The 20018-nt window shown below is 37.2% G+C and overlaps 1 protein-coding gene across 1 annotated transcript in view; it reads left to right on the top strand.

Annotated features, from left to right (window-relative positions):
- The first annotated feature begins 253 nt into the window (after positions 1–253).
- ADAM18 (ADAM metallopeptidase domain 18) overlaps positions 254–20018 on the top strand; it is a 103950-nt gene continuing 84185 nt past the window's right edge. Inside the window, exons 1-4 of the mRNA XM_032592868.1 lie at positions 254–344; positions 891–970; positions 11315–11370; positions 16045–16123. Of these exons, the coding sequence (XP_032448759.1) occupies positions 287–344; positions 891–970; positions 11315–11370; positions 16045–16123 (273 nt within the window). The 5' untranslated portion in view covers positions 254–286. The remainder of the gene's footprint in view (positions 345–890; positions 971–11314; positions 11371–16044; positions 16124–20018) is intronic.

Raw genomic sequence — 20018 nt, forward strand, 5'->3', positions numbered from 1 at the left:
GCCCAAACCCAAGCCCACGTGGGCACCGGTCAGGCTGCCATGTGCCTCCACAGCACAGACGGCAGTGGGTGGGCGCCCGGGACTGCGGATGTGCTTGCGGGTCAGCAGAAGGGGCGGGGCGGGCTGACCAGCCGCGTGCCCCTCCCCCCATCGCCCCGTCACCCCACGCCCCCGCCGCCCGCGCCGCCCCCACTCCCTGCAGGCCCGGAGCTCAGGGCCAAGCGCGCGAGCGGCCGCCATTCCGCAGCCAACCGCCATCACCGTGGCAAGGCCGGCAGGACGCGCAATGCTGCCTGTCCTGCTGATCCTCTCAGGCCTGGGCCGGCTGACCTCCGCCGGCCATCGTGAGTGTAGGACCTGCTCCGTAGAGGGTCACCTGTCGCAGAGCCTGTGGGCGTGGCGGGCTCCAGAAGCTTGCTCCAGAACCCTGTGCCCGGCTGGGGGGAGCCCTGCGTCCTGTCAGAGCCCGCCTAGAGTCAGGATCCTGCGGGGCCTGCTGCTGGGAGGGCTCAGAACAGGACTGGGACAGTTGTCCTCACGTGCCTGACCCTGCACTTGGAGGAGGGGGCGAGCAGCTTCTGGGAGGTGGGGCCTCCAGAGCAGCTCTTCTTCACCTGTTGGGGCTGAGGTCAGCAAATCCCAAAGTGTCTCTGGAAGGTGGTAGGGTCACGTCCCATTTCTAGGTAGCCTCTTCTGGAATGCACAAAGTCTGATTCCGTGGTGGGAACGTACCTGCGTGTGTGTGTGTGTGTGTGTGTGTGTGTGTGAGAGAGAGAGAGAGAGAGTGAGTTCGTGGAAGTTCAAAGAGTGATGTGATGTGACAGGACCACTGAAGAATGAGGATGCTGGCAGGCACTGGGGAATGCTTACAGGTGTTTTCCTTACTGCAGATCCTGAAACATCACTTCTACAAATTACAGTGCCACGGAAGATAGAGACAAACACCGATGGTGAAGTTTCAGAAACTCATGTAATTAAGAAATCACTTCTTTTTTGAGTGCTTTATTTTTACTGGACTACGTGACCCAAATCAGCCCATGCATATATTCCTTTGAAATTTTGTGTTCTAACTGCTGTGTTAAAGTGTCATTTTGTCTGAATGAAAGCAAGTGTCTTGATTTTTCTTCATTTCCCAATGAACATTATGAAATATTTTTAAAACACAGACTCAGAAAAAAGTGCCCCAAATCCTTATCACACAAAATGTTATATACAGTCTACTGGACTTTTTGTCTACAAAATATGGACATTTAAATATTCTATATAAGTGAGGTCATGATAAAATTTATATTGTCATTTTAAAATGACAATATATAAAGAATGCCTATATTTGCTCATATATACATATATAAATCGTTGTTAAAATGCAAGTACTGTTATTTTTCATATGATTAAAATAAAGCATGTACATTGTCAAATCTAGGTAGCACAGAATGTTTTTTTCAATGGTAAAGCTCTTTTAATATTAGCATGATTTTTATGAATAATTCGTTAAGTATAATTTCTATGACATTTGTGTGACATATATATTATTTGTGCCATTTTTGTTTATTTATATTTTAAGTATTTAAATTCCAGGTAGTTAACATACAGTGTAATATTAGCTTCAGGTGTAAATTTAGTGATACAACACTCACATCCAACACCTGGTACTCATACAAGTGCACTCCTTAGTCTCCATCACCAATTTACCCATCTCTCCCCTCCACCCCCTCTGATAACCATCAGTGTGTTCTCTATAATTAAGAGTCTGTTTCTTGGTTTTGCCCTTCTTTCTCTTTTTTCCTCCCAGTTTGCTCTTTTGTTTTTTTCTTAAATTCACATATGAGTGAAATCATGTGGCATTTGTCTTTCTCTGACCTGCTTATCTTAATACTCTCTAGCTCCATCCATGTCCTTGCAAATGGCAAGATTTCATTCTTTTTTATGGCTGAGTAATATTCCAGTGTGTGTGTGTGTGTGTGTGTGTGTGTGTGTGTGTGTGTCTGTATCACCTTAATGCATTCAGCATCAATGGACACTGGGGTGTTTCCATAATTTGACTATTGTAGACAATGTTGTTATAAACATTGGGGTACTTGTATCTCTTTGAAATAGTATTTTTGCATTCTTTGGGTAAATTACTAGTGGTGCATTTCCTGGATCATAGCGTAGTTCTAGTTTTAACTATTTGAGGAAACTCCATACTGTTTTACCACAGTGGCTGTACTAGTTTGCAGTCCTACCAACAGTGTAAGCGGGTTCCTCTTTGTCCACATCCTGGCCAACATATGTTGTTTCTTTAGCCAGTTAGCGGTTCTGACAGGTGTGAGGTGCTATCTCATTGTAGTTTTGATTTACATTTCCCTGATGATGAATGATGTTGAGCATCTTTTCATGTGTCTGTTAGCCATCTGGATGTCTTCTTTGGAGAAATGTTTATTTGTGTCTTCTACCCATTTTTTTTTTTTTTTAATTTTTTTTTTTTTCAACATTTATTTATTTTTGGGACAGAGAGAGACAGAGCATGAACGGGGGAGGGGCAGAGAGAGAGGGAGACACAGAATCGGAAACAGGCTCCAGGCTCTGAGCCATCAGCCCAGAGCCCGACGCGGGGCTCGAACTCACGGACCGCGAGATCGTGACCTGGCTGAAGTCGGATGCTTAACCGACTGCGCCACCCAGGCGCCCCTAAATTGAATTGTTTGCTTTTTTGGTGTTGGGTTTAAGTTCTTGTTATGTTTTGGTTACTAACCCATTATCAGATATGTCGTTTGCAATATCTTCTCTCATTCTGTATGTTGCCTTTTAGTTTTGTTGGTCTTCCTCATTGTGCAGAAGCTTTTAATTTTGATGAATTTAATTTTGTTTCCCTTGCCTCCAAAGATATATCTAGAAAGAACTTAGTCAAAGTTGAAAAAATTACTGCGTGTGCTCTCCTCTGGGATCTTTATGGTTTCAGGTCTCACATTTAGATCTTTAACACATTTTGAAATTATATTTGTGTATGGTGTAAGAAAGTGGTCCAGTTTTGTTCTTTTGCATATTGCCATCCAGTTTTCTCAACATCATTCATTGAAGAGACTTTTTCCCATTGGATATTCTTTCCTATTTTGTTGAATATAAATTGGCCATATAATTGTGGGTTTATTTCTGGGTTTTCTATTCTGTTCCATTGATTGTGTGTCTGTTTTTGTGCCAGTACCATACTGTTTTGATCACTCTAATTTTGTAATATAACTTGAAGCCTGGAATTGTGATGCCTCCAGCTTTGCTTTTCTTTTTCAAGGTTGCTTTGGCTATTCGTGTTTTTTGTGGTCCATACAAATTTTAGGAATGTTCATTCTATATCTGTGAAAAATGTGATTGGTGTTTTGATAGAGATTACATTGAATGTGTATATTGCTTTGGGTAGTGTAGACTATATTTAACTATATTTGTTCTTCTAATCCATGAGTATGAAATATCTTTTCATTTCTTTGTGATGTTTTCAGTTTCTTTCATCAGTGTTTTATAGTTTTCAGGGTACAGGATTTTCAACTCTTCAGTTAGGTTTATTCCCAGTGTCTTATTGTTTTGGGTGCTAAATTTCATTTAAATTAATGGGATGGATTCTTAATTTTTCTTTCTGCTGCTTCATTATTGGTATATAGAAATGCAACTGATTTCTGTACATTGATTTTGTATCTTGTGACTTTACTGAATTCATGTATGTGTCAGTTTTAGCAGTTTTTTGGTGGCATCTTGTAGGTTTTTCTATATAGATAATCATGTCATCTGCAAATAATGAAACATTTAGTTCTTCCTTGCCAATCTGGATGCCTCCTATTACTTTTTGTTGTGTGATTGCTGAGGCTGGGACTTCTAGTACTATGTTAAATAACAGTGGTGAGGGTGACATCCCTGTCTTGTTCCTGACCATAGAGGAAAAGCTCTGAGTTTTTCCCCCTTTGAGGATGATAATTAGCTGTGGGTTTGTCATATATGACCTTTATGATGTTGAGGTATGTTCCCTTTAAGTCTACTTTGTTGAGGGTTGTTATCATGAATACATATTGTACTTTGTCATATGCTTTTTCTGCATCTATTGAAATGATCATATGGTTCTTATACTTTATTTTATTAATGTGGCATTTTATTAATCATGTTGACTGATTTGTGAATATTGTACCATCCTTACAGCCCAGAAATAAACCCCATGTGATTTTGGTGAATGATTAATGTTTTGTTGGATTTGGTTTGCTAGAATTTTATTGAGCATTTTTACATCCATGTTCATCAGAGATATTGGCCTATAATTCTCTTTTTAAGTTGAGTCTTTATCTGGATTTGGTATCTGGTTTTGGTATGAGCCAGGGTAATGCTGGCTCATAGAATGAATTTGGAAGTTTTTCTTCCTTCTCCATGTTTTGGAATAGTTTGAGAAGAATTAACTCTTTTTAAATGTTTGGTATGATCTGCCTGCGAAGCCATCTGTTTTTTTTGTTGGGAGTGTTCCTGTGAAGCCATCTGGTTTTTTGTTGGGAGTGTTTTGTTTACTAATTCAATCTCTTTGCTTGTTATTGGTCTGTTAAAGTTTTCTGTTTCTTCCTGTTTCAGTTTTGGTAGTTTAGATGTTTCTAGGAATTTATCCATTTCTTCCAGATTGTCCCAATTTGTTGACATACAAATTTTCATAGTACTCTTATAATTGTTTGTATTTCTGTGGTGTTGGTTATTATTTTTATAATCTCATTTCTATTTTTATTTACTTGGTTCTTTTCTCTTTTCTTTTGATAAGCCTGACTAGAAGTTTATCAATTTTAAAGAACCAGCTCTTGTTTTCATTGACCTATTGTTTTTTGTTTTTGTTTTTTTTTTTAATTTCTGTATCATTTATTTCTGCTCTAATCTTTATTATTTCCTTCCTTCTGCTGGCTTTAGGCTTCATTTGCTATTCTTTTTCTAGCTCCATTAAGTGTAAGGTTAAGTTGTTTATTTGAGATTTTTCTTGCTTCCTGATGTAGGCCTGTATTGTCATGTACTTCCCTCCTAGGACCACTCTTGCTGCTCCTAAAGGTTTTGGATCATTGTATTTTCATTTTCATTTGTTTCCGTGTTTTTTTTTTTAATTTCTTCTTTGCTTTTCTGGTTGACTGATTCATTGTTTAGTAGCATATTCTTTAACTTCCATATATTTGTGCTCTTTCCACATTTTTCTTGTGGTTGACTTCTGGTCATAGTGTGGTGGTTAGAAAAGGCACATGATATGGTTTCAGGATTTTTGTATTCAGGCCTGATTTGTACCTAATATGAGATCTGTTCTGGAGAATGTTAACATGTGTATTTGAAAAGAATGTATATTCTGCTGTTTTAGGGAGTGTTCTGAATATATCTCTTCAGTCCCTCTCACCCAATGTGTCATTCAAAGCCATTATTTCCTTGTTGATTTTCTATTTAGATGATTTTCCCGTTGATGTAAGTGTGGTGTTGAAGTGTTCTACTATTATTGCATTATTATCAATTAGTTCCTCTACGTTTCTTACTGTTTTATGTATTTGGATGCCTTTATGTTGAGTGCATAAATATTTACAATTGTTATATCTTCTTGTTGGATTGTTTCCTTTATGATGATATAGTACCCTTCATTGTCTCTTGTTACATTCTTTCTTTTTTTTTTTTTTTAATTTTTTTTTTCAACGTTTATTTTATTTTTGGGATAGAGAGATACAGAGCATGAACGGGGGAGGGGCAGAGAGAGAGGGAGACACAGAATTGGAAACAGGCTCCAGGCTCTGAGCCATCAGCCCAGAGCCTGACGCGGGGCTCGAACTCACGGACCGCAAGATCGTGACCTGGCTGAAGTCAGACGCTTAACCGACTGCGCCACCCAGGCGCCCCACATTCTTTCTTTTAAAATCTAGTTTATCTAAGTAATGCTACTCAGCTTTTTTTTTGACATCCATTTGGGTGATAAATATTTCTCCACCCCCTTACTTTTCTTCTGCAGGTGTCTTTAGTCCTAATATTAGTCTCTTGAAAGCACCATATACATGGGTCTTGTTTTATTTTCCATTCTGACACCTATGTCTTCTGATTGCAGCAGTTAGTCCATTTGCATTCAGAGTAATTATTGATAGATATATTTTTATTGCCATTTTATTACTTGTTTTGTGTTGTTTCTGGTGATTTCTCTGATCCTTGTCTTTGTCCCTTTTTGTCTCTCCTTTACACTCACAGAGTATCCTTTAATATTTCTGGCAGGGCTGGTTTAGTGGTCTTGAATTCCTTGGGGTTTTGTTTGTCTGGGAAACTCTTCATCTTTCCTTCTATTCTGAATGATAGCCTTGCTGGGTCAAGTATTCTTGGCTGCAGATTTTTCCCATTTGGCACTTTGAATATATCATGCCACTCCCTTTAGGCTTGCCAAATTTCTGTGGAGAGATCTCTAGCTAGCTTTATGGGTCTTCCCTTTTAAAATAAGGACTTATTTTGTCTTTCTACTTTTAATATTTTTTATCCCTATATTTTGCAAATCTATGGTGTGTCTTGGTGTTGGCTTGCTTTTGTTGATTTTGCTGGAAGTTATCTGTGCTTCCTGGATCTGAATATCTGTTTCCTTCCCCAGATTAGGGATGTTTTCAGTTATTATTTCTTTAAATAAATTTTCTTCCCCCCTTTCTCTTCTTCTGGGACTCATAGATAGCACAGAGAATTGTTGAGAAGGTGAATGAATGTCTATCTCAGTTTCTAAAGATAGTAAATTTGAACTGAATTAGTTTTTAGATATATGCACACTCATATTTTTAATTTTTGTAATTATTTATAGGTTTGGTATAAGTCTGCAATCTTGATATTTGGTTTTCTTTTTTCTTTCCCAAATACATTTTTTTGACTCAGGTAGAAATACAATATCTGCTTATAGACTATATTTATAATCATGAAGTTATTTATGAATTAATTATGAATTAATAATTTAAATAAATTGCCAGAAAATCTTACTAGTCAAATGGTTTTAAGTTTTTGGACAATATTCAAGGAAAGATGATGTGCCTTTTTCGGAGACTAGAACACGAGAAGAACATAAGTTAATCCTTCAGATCACTTAATAATGCTTAAAATATTAATGTACCTTTGATAGAGATCAAATAAAGTATCAGAAAAGGAAATGATAGGTTCTTTTACTTAACTAAAATATTTAAAAAGTAAAAGTAATGGGGCGCCTGGGTGGCGCAGTCGGTTAAGCATCCGACTTCAGCCAGGTCACGATCTCGCGGTCCGTGAGTTCGAGCCCCGCGTCAGGCTCTGGGCTGATGGCTCAGAGCCTGGAGCCTGTTTCCCATTCTGTGTCTCCCTCTCTCTCTGCCCCTCCCCCATTCATGCTCTGTCTCTCTCTGTCCCAAAAATAAATAAACGTTGAAAAAAAAAATTAAAAAAAAAAAAAAAAAGTAAAAGTAGCAAATAATTGTAGAACTTTATGACCAAGTAGATTTTCTCTCTGTTGAAGGATGTGTGGATACTAGAAAACTTTATTAAATTAACCTACCACACTAGCATACTTCAAATATCAGTGAACGTATCCAAAAGAACATCTCAGATAATTATTCCACATTCACACATACATATTCACCAAATACACATATAATACTCCTCTTTGGAATAGAATAGCCTCAATGTGCTTAAATGGATCCAGGGAACAAGGACAGCACCAACCAAAGCCATCTATAACTAAACCATCCTTAAAGTTTTACACATCACAGCATTCCATTTTAGGATCAGACTAACACAGGAGTGTCTATTATTTCCGTTTTATTCAGTAATTTAAAATATAAAAAATTAAGAAAATAAAAATTTTAAAAGTAGGGTTTAAATGGTAAGACAGAGACCAGCTATTACATGAACCATATTTTTGCTTCGAGTACCTTGGATATATGGTGATGTCATTACCTATCTAATACCCAGATTGTAGAAGGCAAATTATACAGATTTATTCTCAACAATAGAAAGAGGAGAGCTACTAAAGAAGTAGTACTTAAATCAATTTGTTTTCCATTTAGTTTGCATCTAGACAATTACTGTTAACAATACCTATTGTGAAATAAATTATTTGAGAGGCATCTTTATGTTAGTACATCTCTGAAAATTGAAACTTGATTTTATCCTCAGAATGCATCTTTATATTTTAAATGATTATGAAACATTTTTTAAAAAACATTTTTAAAAACCTGAAGTATCAAAAGTAAGCTGATGCAACTATAATAATATCAGGTGAAGAAGTACTTCTAGAGATAAAAGTTACCTTAATAATAACATGATTGATTTATCCTGAAGATACCACCATACTAAATGTGTTTGTACCTAACAACAGAGCTCCTAAGACAAAAAACTAAGGCAAAAAAATGAGAAAGAAATATCACAAAATTTGGGGGAGATTTCAACACACCTATTTCAAGAGCTGTAGGGTTACAAAAGACTGAACACTATACAAGATTTAAAATGACTTATGCAGAAAACTGCAACCAGTGACAAAATTCATGTTTTTGCAAATGTGGGAAAATTTCTGGCATTAACCGTATGTTATGCCATGAAGAACGTGTTATGTTTTATGATGATGTCACAGATTGTATTCTTTGGGATGCAGTCTTTGAGAAAATTCCTGTGAAGGCAGTTTATTAGGGTATGCTCTTTTGATGAGCCTCTGTGGACAGGACGGGAGGAAGCAGGAATGGGGAGACAGAGACTCAACTGAGTCTCAGCAAAGTGTGAAGCTGGCCTGGTCCATCAAGATCTGGAGTTGGGCTTCTCATTAACTTGGAAATTGTGACTTGGTGTGACTTTTTAGCTGAGGCAATTTCCCAAAGAGAACAGGGAGAAGACTGTGGGTAGCACTTCTGATAGCTTAGGGATGCTTCCTTTATTCTGAAAAGAGGACCTGTGTTGTATTCTTTCCCTCTTCTTTTCAGCTTCATTATTTTCCATAATTTTATCTTCTGTATCATTCATTCCTCTGCTTCTTCCATCCTTGTGGTCATTACATCCAGTTGGTTTTGAATCTCAGTTATTGCATTTTTCATTTTGGCCTGACTAGTTTTTAGGTCTTTTATCTCTGTGGTAAGGGACTCCCTTGTGTCTTCTCTGCTTTTCTCAAGCTCAGTGAGTATCTTTATGATTGTTGCTTTAAATTCTGGATCAGGCATATTGTTTATATCTGTTTTGATTAGATCCCTGGGTATGACCTTCTGTTGTTTCCTTTTGGGATGAAATCCTTTATCTTGGCATTTTGTCTAGGTCTTTGTCTTCTTCTGTGTGTTAGGATTTCTGTTATGTTTCTTGCTCCTATAAGTAATGGCTTTATGAAGAAGAAGTTATATATTGTTCAGGGTCTGGCACTTCAGGAAGTGTCTCTGGTGTATGCTGTATCCACTCTGCTGCTGTGTTTTGGCTGCTCTTTCCCTCACGTTAGTCCTTGGTAGACCTTCTCCTTGCCTACAGTGGGGAGTGTTTGGACCTTGGCCAGAATGGGGCAAGTTTTAACTAGGTGTGCTCTGGTCTGCTTATTGAAAGAGACCTGATACTATTTCCAAGAGCTGAAGCTTTGCATAACTCTGTGGTCAGTAGACATAGTGCATGCAGGGGTTTGGTGCTGGTATTCTGGGGGAAAGGCTCACTGCTCTTGGTCTCAGGCACAGTTGTCTGAGAAAAGCAGCATCTGTAGGGGGTTGGGGTGTAAGTGGTTTAGGCTGCCAGTGTTGGCATTGCACTGCTTACTTAAGTTTATGCAGAGGTGTGGGAGAGAATAATGGCTCTAGCCAGCTCCATCATCCCCGGAGAGGTTGTGTTTGTACCTGCTGCTGTCTGGAAAGCCCTCCCAGAAGGGTGAACAATCTCCCTTTGTGTGTTCCAGGCATCCCTCAGATTGCTGTCTTGACCCTGTTTGTGTCTGGGCCACCTGCCCCACCTGCAGCGTGGGGCACTTTGGGCTCTATCCCAGTCAGGCAGCTGAGTTTTAAAACTCCAAACTTTAGGGACCTGGCCTGGTGTGCACCTGTGCTGATCCTTTGGTGGGGGAGTCTCACTGCTTTCGTACTGATGCAGGGTTGTCCCGGAAGGGCAGTCCCATCAAAGTGCAGGGGTGTGGAGTTTGGAGTAAAGCACAGCAAAGAGCAGGTGTCCAGGTTAGCTGCCCTCAGCAGGTGTCCCCACACCTATGCTGAAGGGCAGGGGAGGGCAATGGCACCCACCAGCTCTTTTGTCCCCAGAGAGGCAATGCCACCTGTCCCCGATGTGGTCCAAGAGGATGGAATTGTCTCTCTCAGTGCATCCTAGGGAGATCCTCAGATTGTCTGAATCCAGGCCATCTTCCCTCTTTCTCCACAGGAGCAAACTCTAAAACTCCAGTCTTTGAGCCTTGCTGGTTGTAAAAACTCAGGAAAATCCCCCTCTCATTTTTCCAGTCATTGGCTTTGGGAGAATTGTTTTCCTTGTATGATCCCCTATGTGCTCCTCTCTCTGTCTTTCTCTCTCTCTCCTCTCTCTGTAACCAGGTCTCCCTCCCTTCTGTAGCACATGCAATCCATTTTCCTGGAAACCAGGTCTCTGCATCTCCTACCTTCCACAATGTGGTCTCTTCTCTCCCTCTAGTTGTGCGTTTTGGTATGTCAGTTTTCAGATGGATATCTTGGGTAGTCAGAATGATTTGATACTTATCTGTGTTCAAATGATAAGGCAAACTTTGGGTCTTCCTACTACTCCGCCATCTTAGCTCCCCACAAACTGTGTTATATTCTTTAATTTTTCATTTATTTGGGCTAGAAATTGTAAAGTAGAAAAAAGATAATTAAGGGGTGCCTGGATGGCTCAGTTGGTTAGGCATCCGACTTCAGCTCAGGTCATGATCTCACAATTTGTGGGTTCAAGCCCTGTGTCAGGCTCTGTGCCTGACTTCATATTCTGTGTCTCCCTCTAGCTCTCTGCCCCTCCCCCACTGGTGCTCTTTCTGTCTCAAAAATAAGTAAACATTAAAAAAAAGATAAATTCAAGTGTCTTCAAAGATTACCCAACATTCCTAAATGTACCCATTTCAAATTAAAATTTCATATGACAATAAATGCTAATGACCAATGCTCTTAGTTTTAAAATACATTTAGCCTCCTTAATTTTAGTGAAATTATTCATTCTGTCATACATGATGAGATTGAAGAAAGATAGTAACATACATGTATATATAATTTTGAGACATGTGTGATACCATCTATGTTTGTATGAAAGAGTACTTACATTTAAAAAAAATTATGGCTTCTGACTTAAGAATTTTAAATTTCTATTAATTACTTTCTCTCTGAATACTTTGCTGTAGGTCATGTATGCCATCAAAATTGACAGGAAAACATATACTCTCCATCTTGAAATACAGTAAGTGGCCATTCTTCTTTTCATATACTTTTCAGTTTCTTCAAGTTTTACAATCACTACCCTAAATTGAGCCTAAACAAGAGCATGACTATTATATTTAACTTGTTACATCTTTGTGATTCAAGTCAGATTAGAATTTCAAGTCTTCATCTTGAGATTTTAAATTTAATTTTGGAGCCAAATTCTGATTTAATGATGTAAATATTAATGTGTAACTAGGTAAATTAAAATTACTCTATGTAACTCCTTGAAATATAACCACAATAGCAATAATTAAAGGAATAACTCTATTTGTCCCTGTTTAATTTTGTTCACCTTCATGTCATTTTATATATTTATGTGATTTTAAGCATTTAACTAAATATTATGCCATAATTTTTTCTTATCTTGGTATAATATATAATTTAATCTCTTAAATTTTCTGTTTCCCACTTTTGCTCTTTGAGGAAACCAGTATTAATAATCTTATGTGTATCTTTCCACAATTTTCTATTCTTTTTAAAAAATGTTTATTACTGGGGTGCCTGGGTGATTCAGTCAGTTAAGTGTCTGACTTCGGCTCAGGTCATGATCTCACGGTTTGTGAATTCGAGCCCCGCGTCGGGCCCTGTGCTGACAGCTCAGAGGCTGGAGCCTACTTCAGATTCTGTGTCTCCCTCTCTCTTTGCCCCTCCCTCACTCACACTATGTCTCTCTCAAAAATTAATAAACATTTAAAAAATTTTAAAAATGTTTATTATTTTTGAGCAGGGTGTAGTGGCAAAGAGAGGGACCTGAAGCAGACTCTGTGCTGATAGTAGAGAGCCTGTTGCAGGCCTTAAACTCTTGAACTGTGAGATCATGATCCACGGCATCTAAGTCAGATGCTTATCCAACTGAGCCACCCAAGTCCCTTCTACCATTTTCTATCTAAATTTCATCTTTCCCTTAAATAAAAATATAGAAACCTATTTTTTTTTAAGTTTGTTTTTACACAGTTGGAAATAGTTTTGCTGCTAGCAGGTCTTATTTAATAATGTTCATTTTCTGGCTCTATGTATATATTTTAACTCATTCTTTAATAGATAGCATTCTATAGTATGTAATATTGACACATAAGTTATTTCAAGGAATTATCACTTGAGAGTACTGCAGTAAACATCCTTGTATGTAAATTCTTATGTAATAGAGGTTTTCTTTTGTAGGGTTGGTATTAAGAAATGGGTTTCTGTAACAAGAAGTATGAGTAATAGTAATAATAGTGACAACAACAACAACAAAAGTAACAGACATTTAAGGAGCACATGCCATTTGCCAGGTGTATTTCTAAGCAATTTGCATGTAGTAACTAATTTAATTTTCACAACAACCTTCTTTATTACTCACATTTTATATTAAGATTTTGAGAGAGATTTTCAGTTTCTGGAAAGAAAGTAGCAGTTTAGATTTTCAAAAGCATGCAATATGTGCTAAAATATTATATCACATCTTCGTGTCAATTTGTATTTCCCTAAATATCTTCTCTAAACAGTTATCAGCTATTTGTAGTTTCTTATTTCCAGTTGAATATTTATTTTTCAGAGCAGTTTTAGGTTCACAGCAAAATTGAGTAGAAGGTACAGAGAGTATCTGTATACCCTGTGCCTCCCACCCCCCACACATGTATAGCCTCCCCATTATCAACATGCCCCACCAGAGTGATACATTCATTATATTTGATGACTCCACATTGACATATCATTATCACCCAAAGTCCATAGTTTATCATAGTTTATATTTGTCTTAATTTTTCTTTATTTTATTTTTATTTTATTTTATTTTATTATTTTTGGGACAGAGAGAGACAGAGCATGAACGGGGGAGGGGCAGAGAGAGAGGGAGACACAGAATCGGAAACAGGCTCCAGGCTCTGAGCCATCAGCCCAGAGCCTGACGCGGGGCTCGAACTCACGGACCGCGAGATCGTGACCTGGCTGAAGTCGGACGCTTAACCGACTGCGCCACCCAGGCGCCCCTGTCTTAATTTTTCTATATTGACTTTTTTCTTTTGATTAAAAATTAAAAAAGGAAAATTCTGAGAATAATATATATCACTATGAATGACACACATGCAAGCATTTTATTTATGTATTTTTCTAAAAAGCATACGTGGCAAATAATAGTGAAATCTGTTATTCCCATGCCTAGATATATTCAGTTATTTCACCCCCCAGTGCTAATCACAGTTATGATACTGATACATATTCTTCTGCCATAATTTTATCATTCATCTGTATGCCTAGAGATTAAGAATCATCATGTTTTGACTATTACTTTAAATAGACACAAATGACACAGTACTCTTCTATATAATTTATTTATCTTAATATTGTAGACCAATAAAGTGACCCCAATTCTTTACCTTTCCCTGTATCTTCACTCTTTGCCATATAACTTTGAGTTTCTGTCATCAAGAGGTAGGATATATACATCTACCTCAGCCTCCCCACTCCCAGCCCTTGGATATGAGTTTATTTATGCAAGGCCAATTTCATGGGTATGTGGTCCCCCAGGACACTATGGTTAGACATGCCCTGTACATGGTTTCATTCTCTGCTGTTGCTGCCCTGAGATTCTTAATACTTTTGAACAAGAGACCTCATATTTTCATTTCACCACGGGCCCTGCAAATCATGTAGCCCATTCTGTGGCTATGTGACTGACTTTGGCCAAAAAGATGTTTAGCTGACTTGATTCAAACAGAGGTTTGAAAAAGCTCCCCTGCGTTCCTGCTCTCCATCTTGTTTGTCTGCCATCCCCATGAAAATATGCTGGGGCCAACTTTCTGGGAGATGGAGACAGGTGGGGCACAGCCAAGGTGCCCTAATCATCTCTAGATCACCCAACATTCAGCTGAATACCAGACCATTGAGCAAGCCTGGCCGCCATTAGCAGAACTGCTAAGGCTACTCGTACTTGACCCAGAAGTGTGAGCAATAGATACTTATTATGTTATTATGTGTAGTTCTGGTTTTGAGGCTGTGCTTTTTGTGCAACATTTTGCATAACATTTTTATTTGAGAGTCATTCATACAGATTTGTGCAGAATGAGTTAATTGATTGTAAATACATATGTAATATATATAAATCAAATAAATATATCTCCTTTATTATTTATTCAGCCATTTGTTCTCTTTATTGACTAGGCCTCTAATTCTGTTCTCAGCAAAGTATCTTTGACACATTTATTAAATTATTTATTTTTAACTGTCATTATTTTAGTTTGAGTGTCTTTTTTTTCTCTGAAATGGTCTCCTTTGAAAGCTTATTAACTTTTTAACTTGTTAAATTTTCTTGAAATAATGATTATTTTCTGTAATCAATTTCTTCAACTTCCTTAGGAACTTGCTTTTAAGTTTTGCCTTCTTCCCTTTTGTTGTTAATTTTCCTTACATTGGATATTGTTTTCCCTTGAATGATCATTTGTATTTCTGTTACTTCACTAAGGCAGACTTTTTTATTGTTTTGTGTAGAAGCAAAAGTATACATTTTTACTAAGGATGAATAAACTTGTAAACTAAACTGTTATCCTTTTAATTGTGCTTGTCAGAAACCTGTTGAAATTCCTTTTCCTGGGAAATGATTCTGGATTTCCATTTCCACCACCTCCATTTACATGCTTAGTTACTAAAATGTGGCTCTGCTTTTTTGCCACATGTTCTAGGTACTTGCATCTAAACCAACCCAGGCGACTTGGCGTGTCCTTGAATATATGTACAATATGAGCTGATGAATACCAGTCTTTTTTTCTGGGAAGCTCTCTGGTTTTGTTATTTGAATTGAGGAAAAGGGAAAGCTGTCAGGAATGAGAGATGATAAAGCAGGTCTGGAAAGAGAAGTGGTGAAAGCAAACACTCTGTGAATGTTCTAGTCCTTCCTTGATTCTGGTCTTGAACTGCCCCTTGATATTTGGATCCTTGAGAAACCCTGGCAATAAATAATGGTGTCAGATTGTTCCATAAGAATCACTATCTTCTATGTAAGAAGATTAAACTTCAGTACCATTTATATGAGGTTTATCTATAGAGATCATTTAGCTTACAGAATTTGAGCAAAACACTGGTCTTCCACTTCTAAGCAAAGTCTTTAAGAACTACTGTGTGTCTCTACACTTTCTTTTCTCTTTCTGCTACAAGAAAGACATGTTCCAGGGGTAAAAGGTATGTCTTTACCCAGGTTCTAGAATGAAAGTAGTGTGGAATTGACTCTGTAATAAACTTGTAAAGAACAATCGTTGTTTTAAGGCATTGAGAATTCTGGGATTGTTTTTACCAAAGCATAATTTCATGGAAACTGACAGGAAAAGCATATATTTTTATTACCAATCCATGGCTGTTTGTTAGCAAATACTAACATATTTATGACATGAGTTTTATTGATCATTGAATGTAAAAGAAAACTTTGCCATGGGAATCTGGAAGTCCTAGTTTCTACTGTACATAAATCTATGTCATTATGGTGTCCCTACTGATATTATTATACTGCTTATTATTTTTTCTTATATGCACAATATACTGTCAGCAAACCAGATAATCAAGAGATGAGACCATTTAATTTTTGGAGCTTGTAAAATTGAAAGTAAATTGCTTAATATCAGGATTCTATTTTTGTTAATGTTACTATTACAATGAAATGTTATTACTTTGGTTGAATTAGGTCATTTTTAGACCCTCATTTCCTGGTGTATGCATACAACAAATCAGGAGTATTGTATCCAGATTCTTCATTTACAAAGGTAAATTTTGCTTTTTGCTGTGTATATTTGCAGTTTTTTATATAGCTAAGGTGCCATTGGTGGGAAGAAAAAGGATGCTTTCTACCTCACAGAATTATTGGGCAAACAGATCAGAAACCCAAATATAATGTAACAATTACTGTGAAGGCAGATTAAATAGAACAACTACTTTTCAGATATGGAATTTAGGAATCCCTTATCCAAAAAGGTTGTTTAAACTATCAGAGGTCTGAGAAAGAAAGTGGGTTAAGGAGCAAAGAATAAGAAACCCTGAAACACAGAGTCATTTTAATTGAGATTTCATAGGACATGAGCAGTGGAGGAAGTGGTGGGAATTACTTTGTGGAAAGACCTTATAGAAAGGGATAGTGAGGATGCAAAAGTATATTGGTTACAGAATCTGAATAGGTTCACATGTGAGACATGAGTTTGTGTTGTTCCCAAAATGCAGATAGGAGTCAAGAAATTTTAAGTATGTGAGAAAGTTAGCTTTAGTCTGTGAGATGTGTGTGTGTGTGTGTGTGTGTGTGTGTGTGTGTGTGTGTGTTTGTGTGCTTGTGTCTGAACAGATGATTGGGAAGAAGTAAATGCAAGTGAAGGATAAGATTCTTCTGCTACATTGCAACTGAGAGAGGATGAAAATAAAAATCATTAGTACATTGTCTTTTTCACCACTTGCAATTAGAAAGCAGAACAAAATACACGAGAATCCTATTTTGAGACATTTGACAATAGGCTGATCAGGAAGTTTTTCTGAGAGAAAAGAAAGCCCAGAAGGTGAGTCATATTCAACTTGGCCCTCTGACTGAGGATAAAGTCTTAACCAGAGCATAGGGAGTTGGAACCAAGCAGAACTCAAAGAATTTGGAGTTCAGTGCTGCTGAAGCAGCTGGAAAGGGCATGACACGGGACCAGAGAAGAGGGGCCATCAGATGTATGATTTTTTATGGGGAGGGGAGTTATGCTTATGTCCCTTACTAAAGATTAGGCTGCCTATGTGCTGGATAAAACTCTACTGAAGGGCAGAGAGTAGAATGGAGATAATGCTAACGGTCAAACAGTATTGGGAGATGTTGGATTTTCAGCCCAGAGAGAGTAAGGTGACTTTGCTGACACCCTAGACATTCAGCTGAGACCAGAAAGGCTAATTCTTAGGAGGAAGGACCAAACTCTAGGGTAAGAGATACTCTTATCACCCCAGTTCTCTACCCAAGGCCTAAAACTTAGCAACAAGAGGATTAAGGAAGGTTGCCATTAAATTAATTGCCTTCCAATACAAAATGCAAAACTCTGCAAAGGGTTAAAACATAGTAGATGAAGGAAATAATGCATATAAAGGTAGAAATCAATGAGATAGAAAAATGAAAAAGAATAGAAAAAAAAATTTAAGCCCAGAATTTAGTTCTTTAAAAGGACTAACAGCATTAATAACCCCTAGTAAGGCTAAACTAGCACAAAACAAAATTCCATCACTATTAGGAATAAAAGGATATATGATTAGTCATACAGAAAATAAGATGATATTTTGGGGTATTAGGAAAACTTTATGCTAATTCATTTTATAGTTTAGATGAAATAGACTGTTTCCTTGAAAAGGACAACTTACCAAAATTGAGGGAAGAAATCATAGAAAATCTCAATCACTTGAAACCTATTTAAAAATTTGAATTTCTAAATAACCACATTCCCACGCCAGGTTTAGATGTTTTCACACTTTACCTATTGAGAGATAATTCTGATTGTTTCCAATTTACCTATTAAAAATAATGTTTCTGTGAACATTCTGGGTAGTTCGTTGTGTGGATATAATTTTTTATTTCTCTGGAATACATGTCTGGGAATATGATTGCCAGATCATATGGTAAGTGTAAGTTTATTTTTAAGAAAAAAATTACTAAGCTGTTTTTCAGAACATCTCTACCATTTTACATTTACACTGTCAATATATGAGAGATAAAGATTGCATTTTTGTCACCTTTGATATTATCAAATTAAAAAAAAATTAGCCATTGTGATAGATGTATAGTGATTATCTCATGTAATTTTGATTTGTATTTTCCTAGTGACCAGTGATGTTGAACATATTTTCATGTACTTATTTGTTGCCTTCTGTGAAATGTCTATTAATGTCTTTTACCCATTTTTGAATTGGATTGCTTGGTTTTTACTCTTGATTTTTGAGCAATTTATATATTCTCAATACAGATCTTTTGCCAGATGTGTAGTTTGCCAACATTTATTCCCAGTCTGTAATGTGTCTTTACAGCCTGTTCATAAGGTATCTCATTGGTCAGAAGTTTTTAATGTTGATGAGGGTTAATTTATCAACTTTCCCTTTTAATGGTGGTTTAGCTATCAAGCCTAGGAGCTCCATATATCTATCCCTGGTTCTTGAATATTCTGCTTTTGTTTCGTAAAAGTTTTATTTACATTTATGTTCACTTTAAAAAAAAATTTTTTTAACATTTATTTATTTTTGAGACAGAGAGAGAGCATTAATGGGGGAGGGTCAGAGAGAGAGGGAGACACAGAATCCAAAACAGGGTCCAGGCTCTGAGCTGTCAGCACCGAGCCCGATGCGGGGCTTGAACTCACAGACCGCGAGATCATGACCTGAGCTGAAGTCGGACGCTTAACTGACTGAGCCACCCAGGCGCCCCTATGTTCACTTTTATATAGCTTTATGTTAGGTATTGGATTTGAATCAAGTTTCATTCTTTTGACAGAGGTTGTGCATTGAATTGCTCTTGTATCTTTGTGAGAAGGTCAGTGGGGCATATTTTTGTGCATATATTTCTGGGTTCTTCATTCTATTCAATTCTTTTATGTGTATACATATTTCTGCCACTATCATGCTGTCTTTAGTTTACCTGCATCTTAAACATTTGTGTAAGCTATAGTGATTCTTCCCACTTATTCTCATTTTTTTAAGATTTTTAGACTATTCCAGATATTTTGATTTTTCAGATAGACATTTTTTTAATCTTTTATTTATTTTTGAGAGAGAGAGAGAGACAGAGCGTGAACAAGGGAGGGGCAGAGAGAGAGGGAGACACAGAATCCGAAGCAGGCTCCAGGCTCTGAACTGTCAGCACCAATGCGGGGCTCGAGCTCACGAACCATGAGATCAAGACCTGAGCCAAAGTGGATGCTTAACTGACTGAGCCACCCAGGCACCCCAATTTTTCATATAAACTTTAGACAAAACCTGCTATATGTATACAAATGGTGTTGCTAGGATTATGATAGACATTATGTCAAACCTATAGATCAGTTTGGGGGTAGTTGACGTCTTTACTATGTTGAGTCTTCCAGTCCATGAATGCAACGAGTCTCTCCACTTATTTGATCTTTTGTTAAGTGTCTTTTATTAGCATTTTGTAATTTTAGCATTCAGATTCTGTATGTAGTTTTTTAGGCTTATACCAAAGTATTTCGTTTTCTTTGATGCAATTGTAAATGCTATTGTATTTCAATTTCAGTTTTTATATATTTGTTGTTATCTAGAATTGTATTCTTTTGATTTTAAAACCTACAACCTTGCTGAAGTTACATAATAATTCTATGATGGCTTTTTGTTTTGTTTTCATTTTTTTGGTAGATCTTTGTGATTCTCTAAATAGACCTGTCATTTACAAACATGAACATTTTTCTGTTTCATTTTCAATCTATGTGCTTTTATTCTCTGCTTAGCCTTACTGTGCTTGTTACAACTTCCAGTTGTGTTGAATCACAATAGTGAGGGCCGACACCCTCATTTTGCTCCCAATCTTAAGGATAAAATATTTACTCTTTTACCATTAAGCATAATGTTAATTGTAGGGTTGTTTTTAAAACATATTCTTTACAAAGTTGAGGACATTCTCCATTTCTGGTTTGCTAAGATTTCTTTTTT

Source organism: Lynx canadensis, chromosome B1 (assembly GCF_007474595.2).
Source record: "Lynx canadensis isolate LIC74 chromosome B1, mLynCan4.pri.v2, whole genome shotgun sequence".
In the NCBI taxonomy this organism is placed as follows: Eukaryota; Metazoa; Chordata; class Mammalia; order Carnivora; family Felidae; genus Lynx; species Lynx canadensis.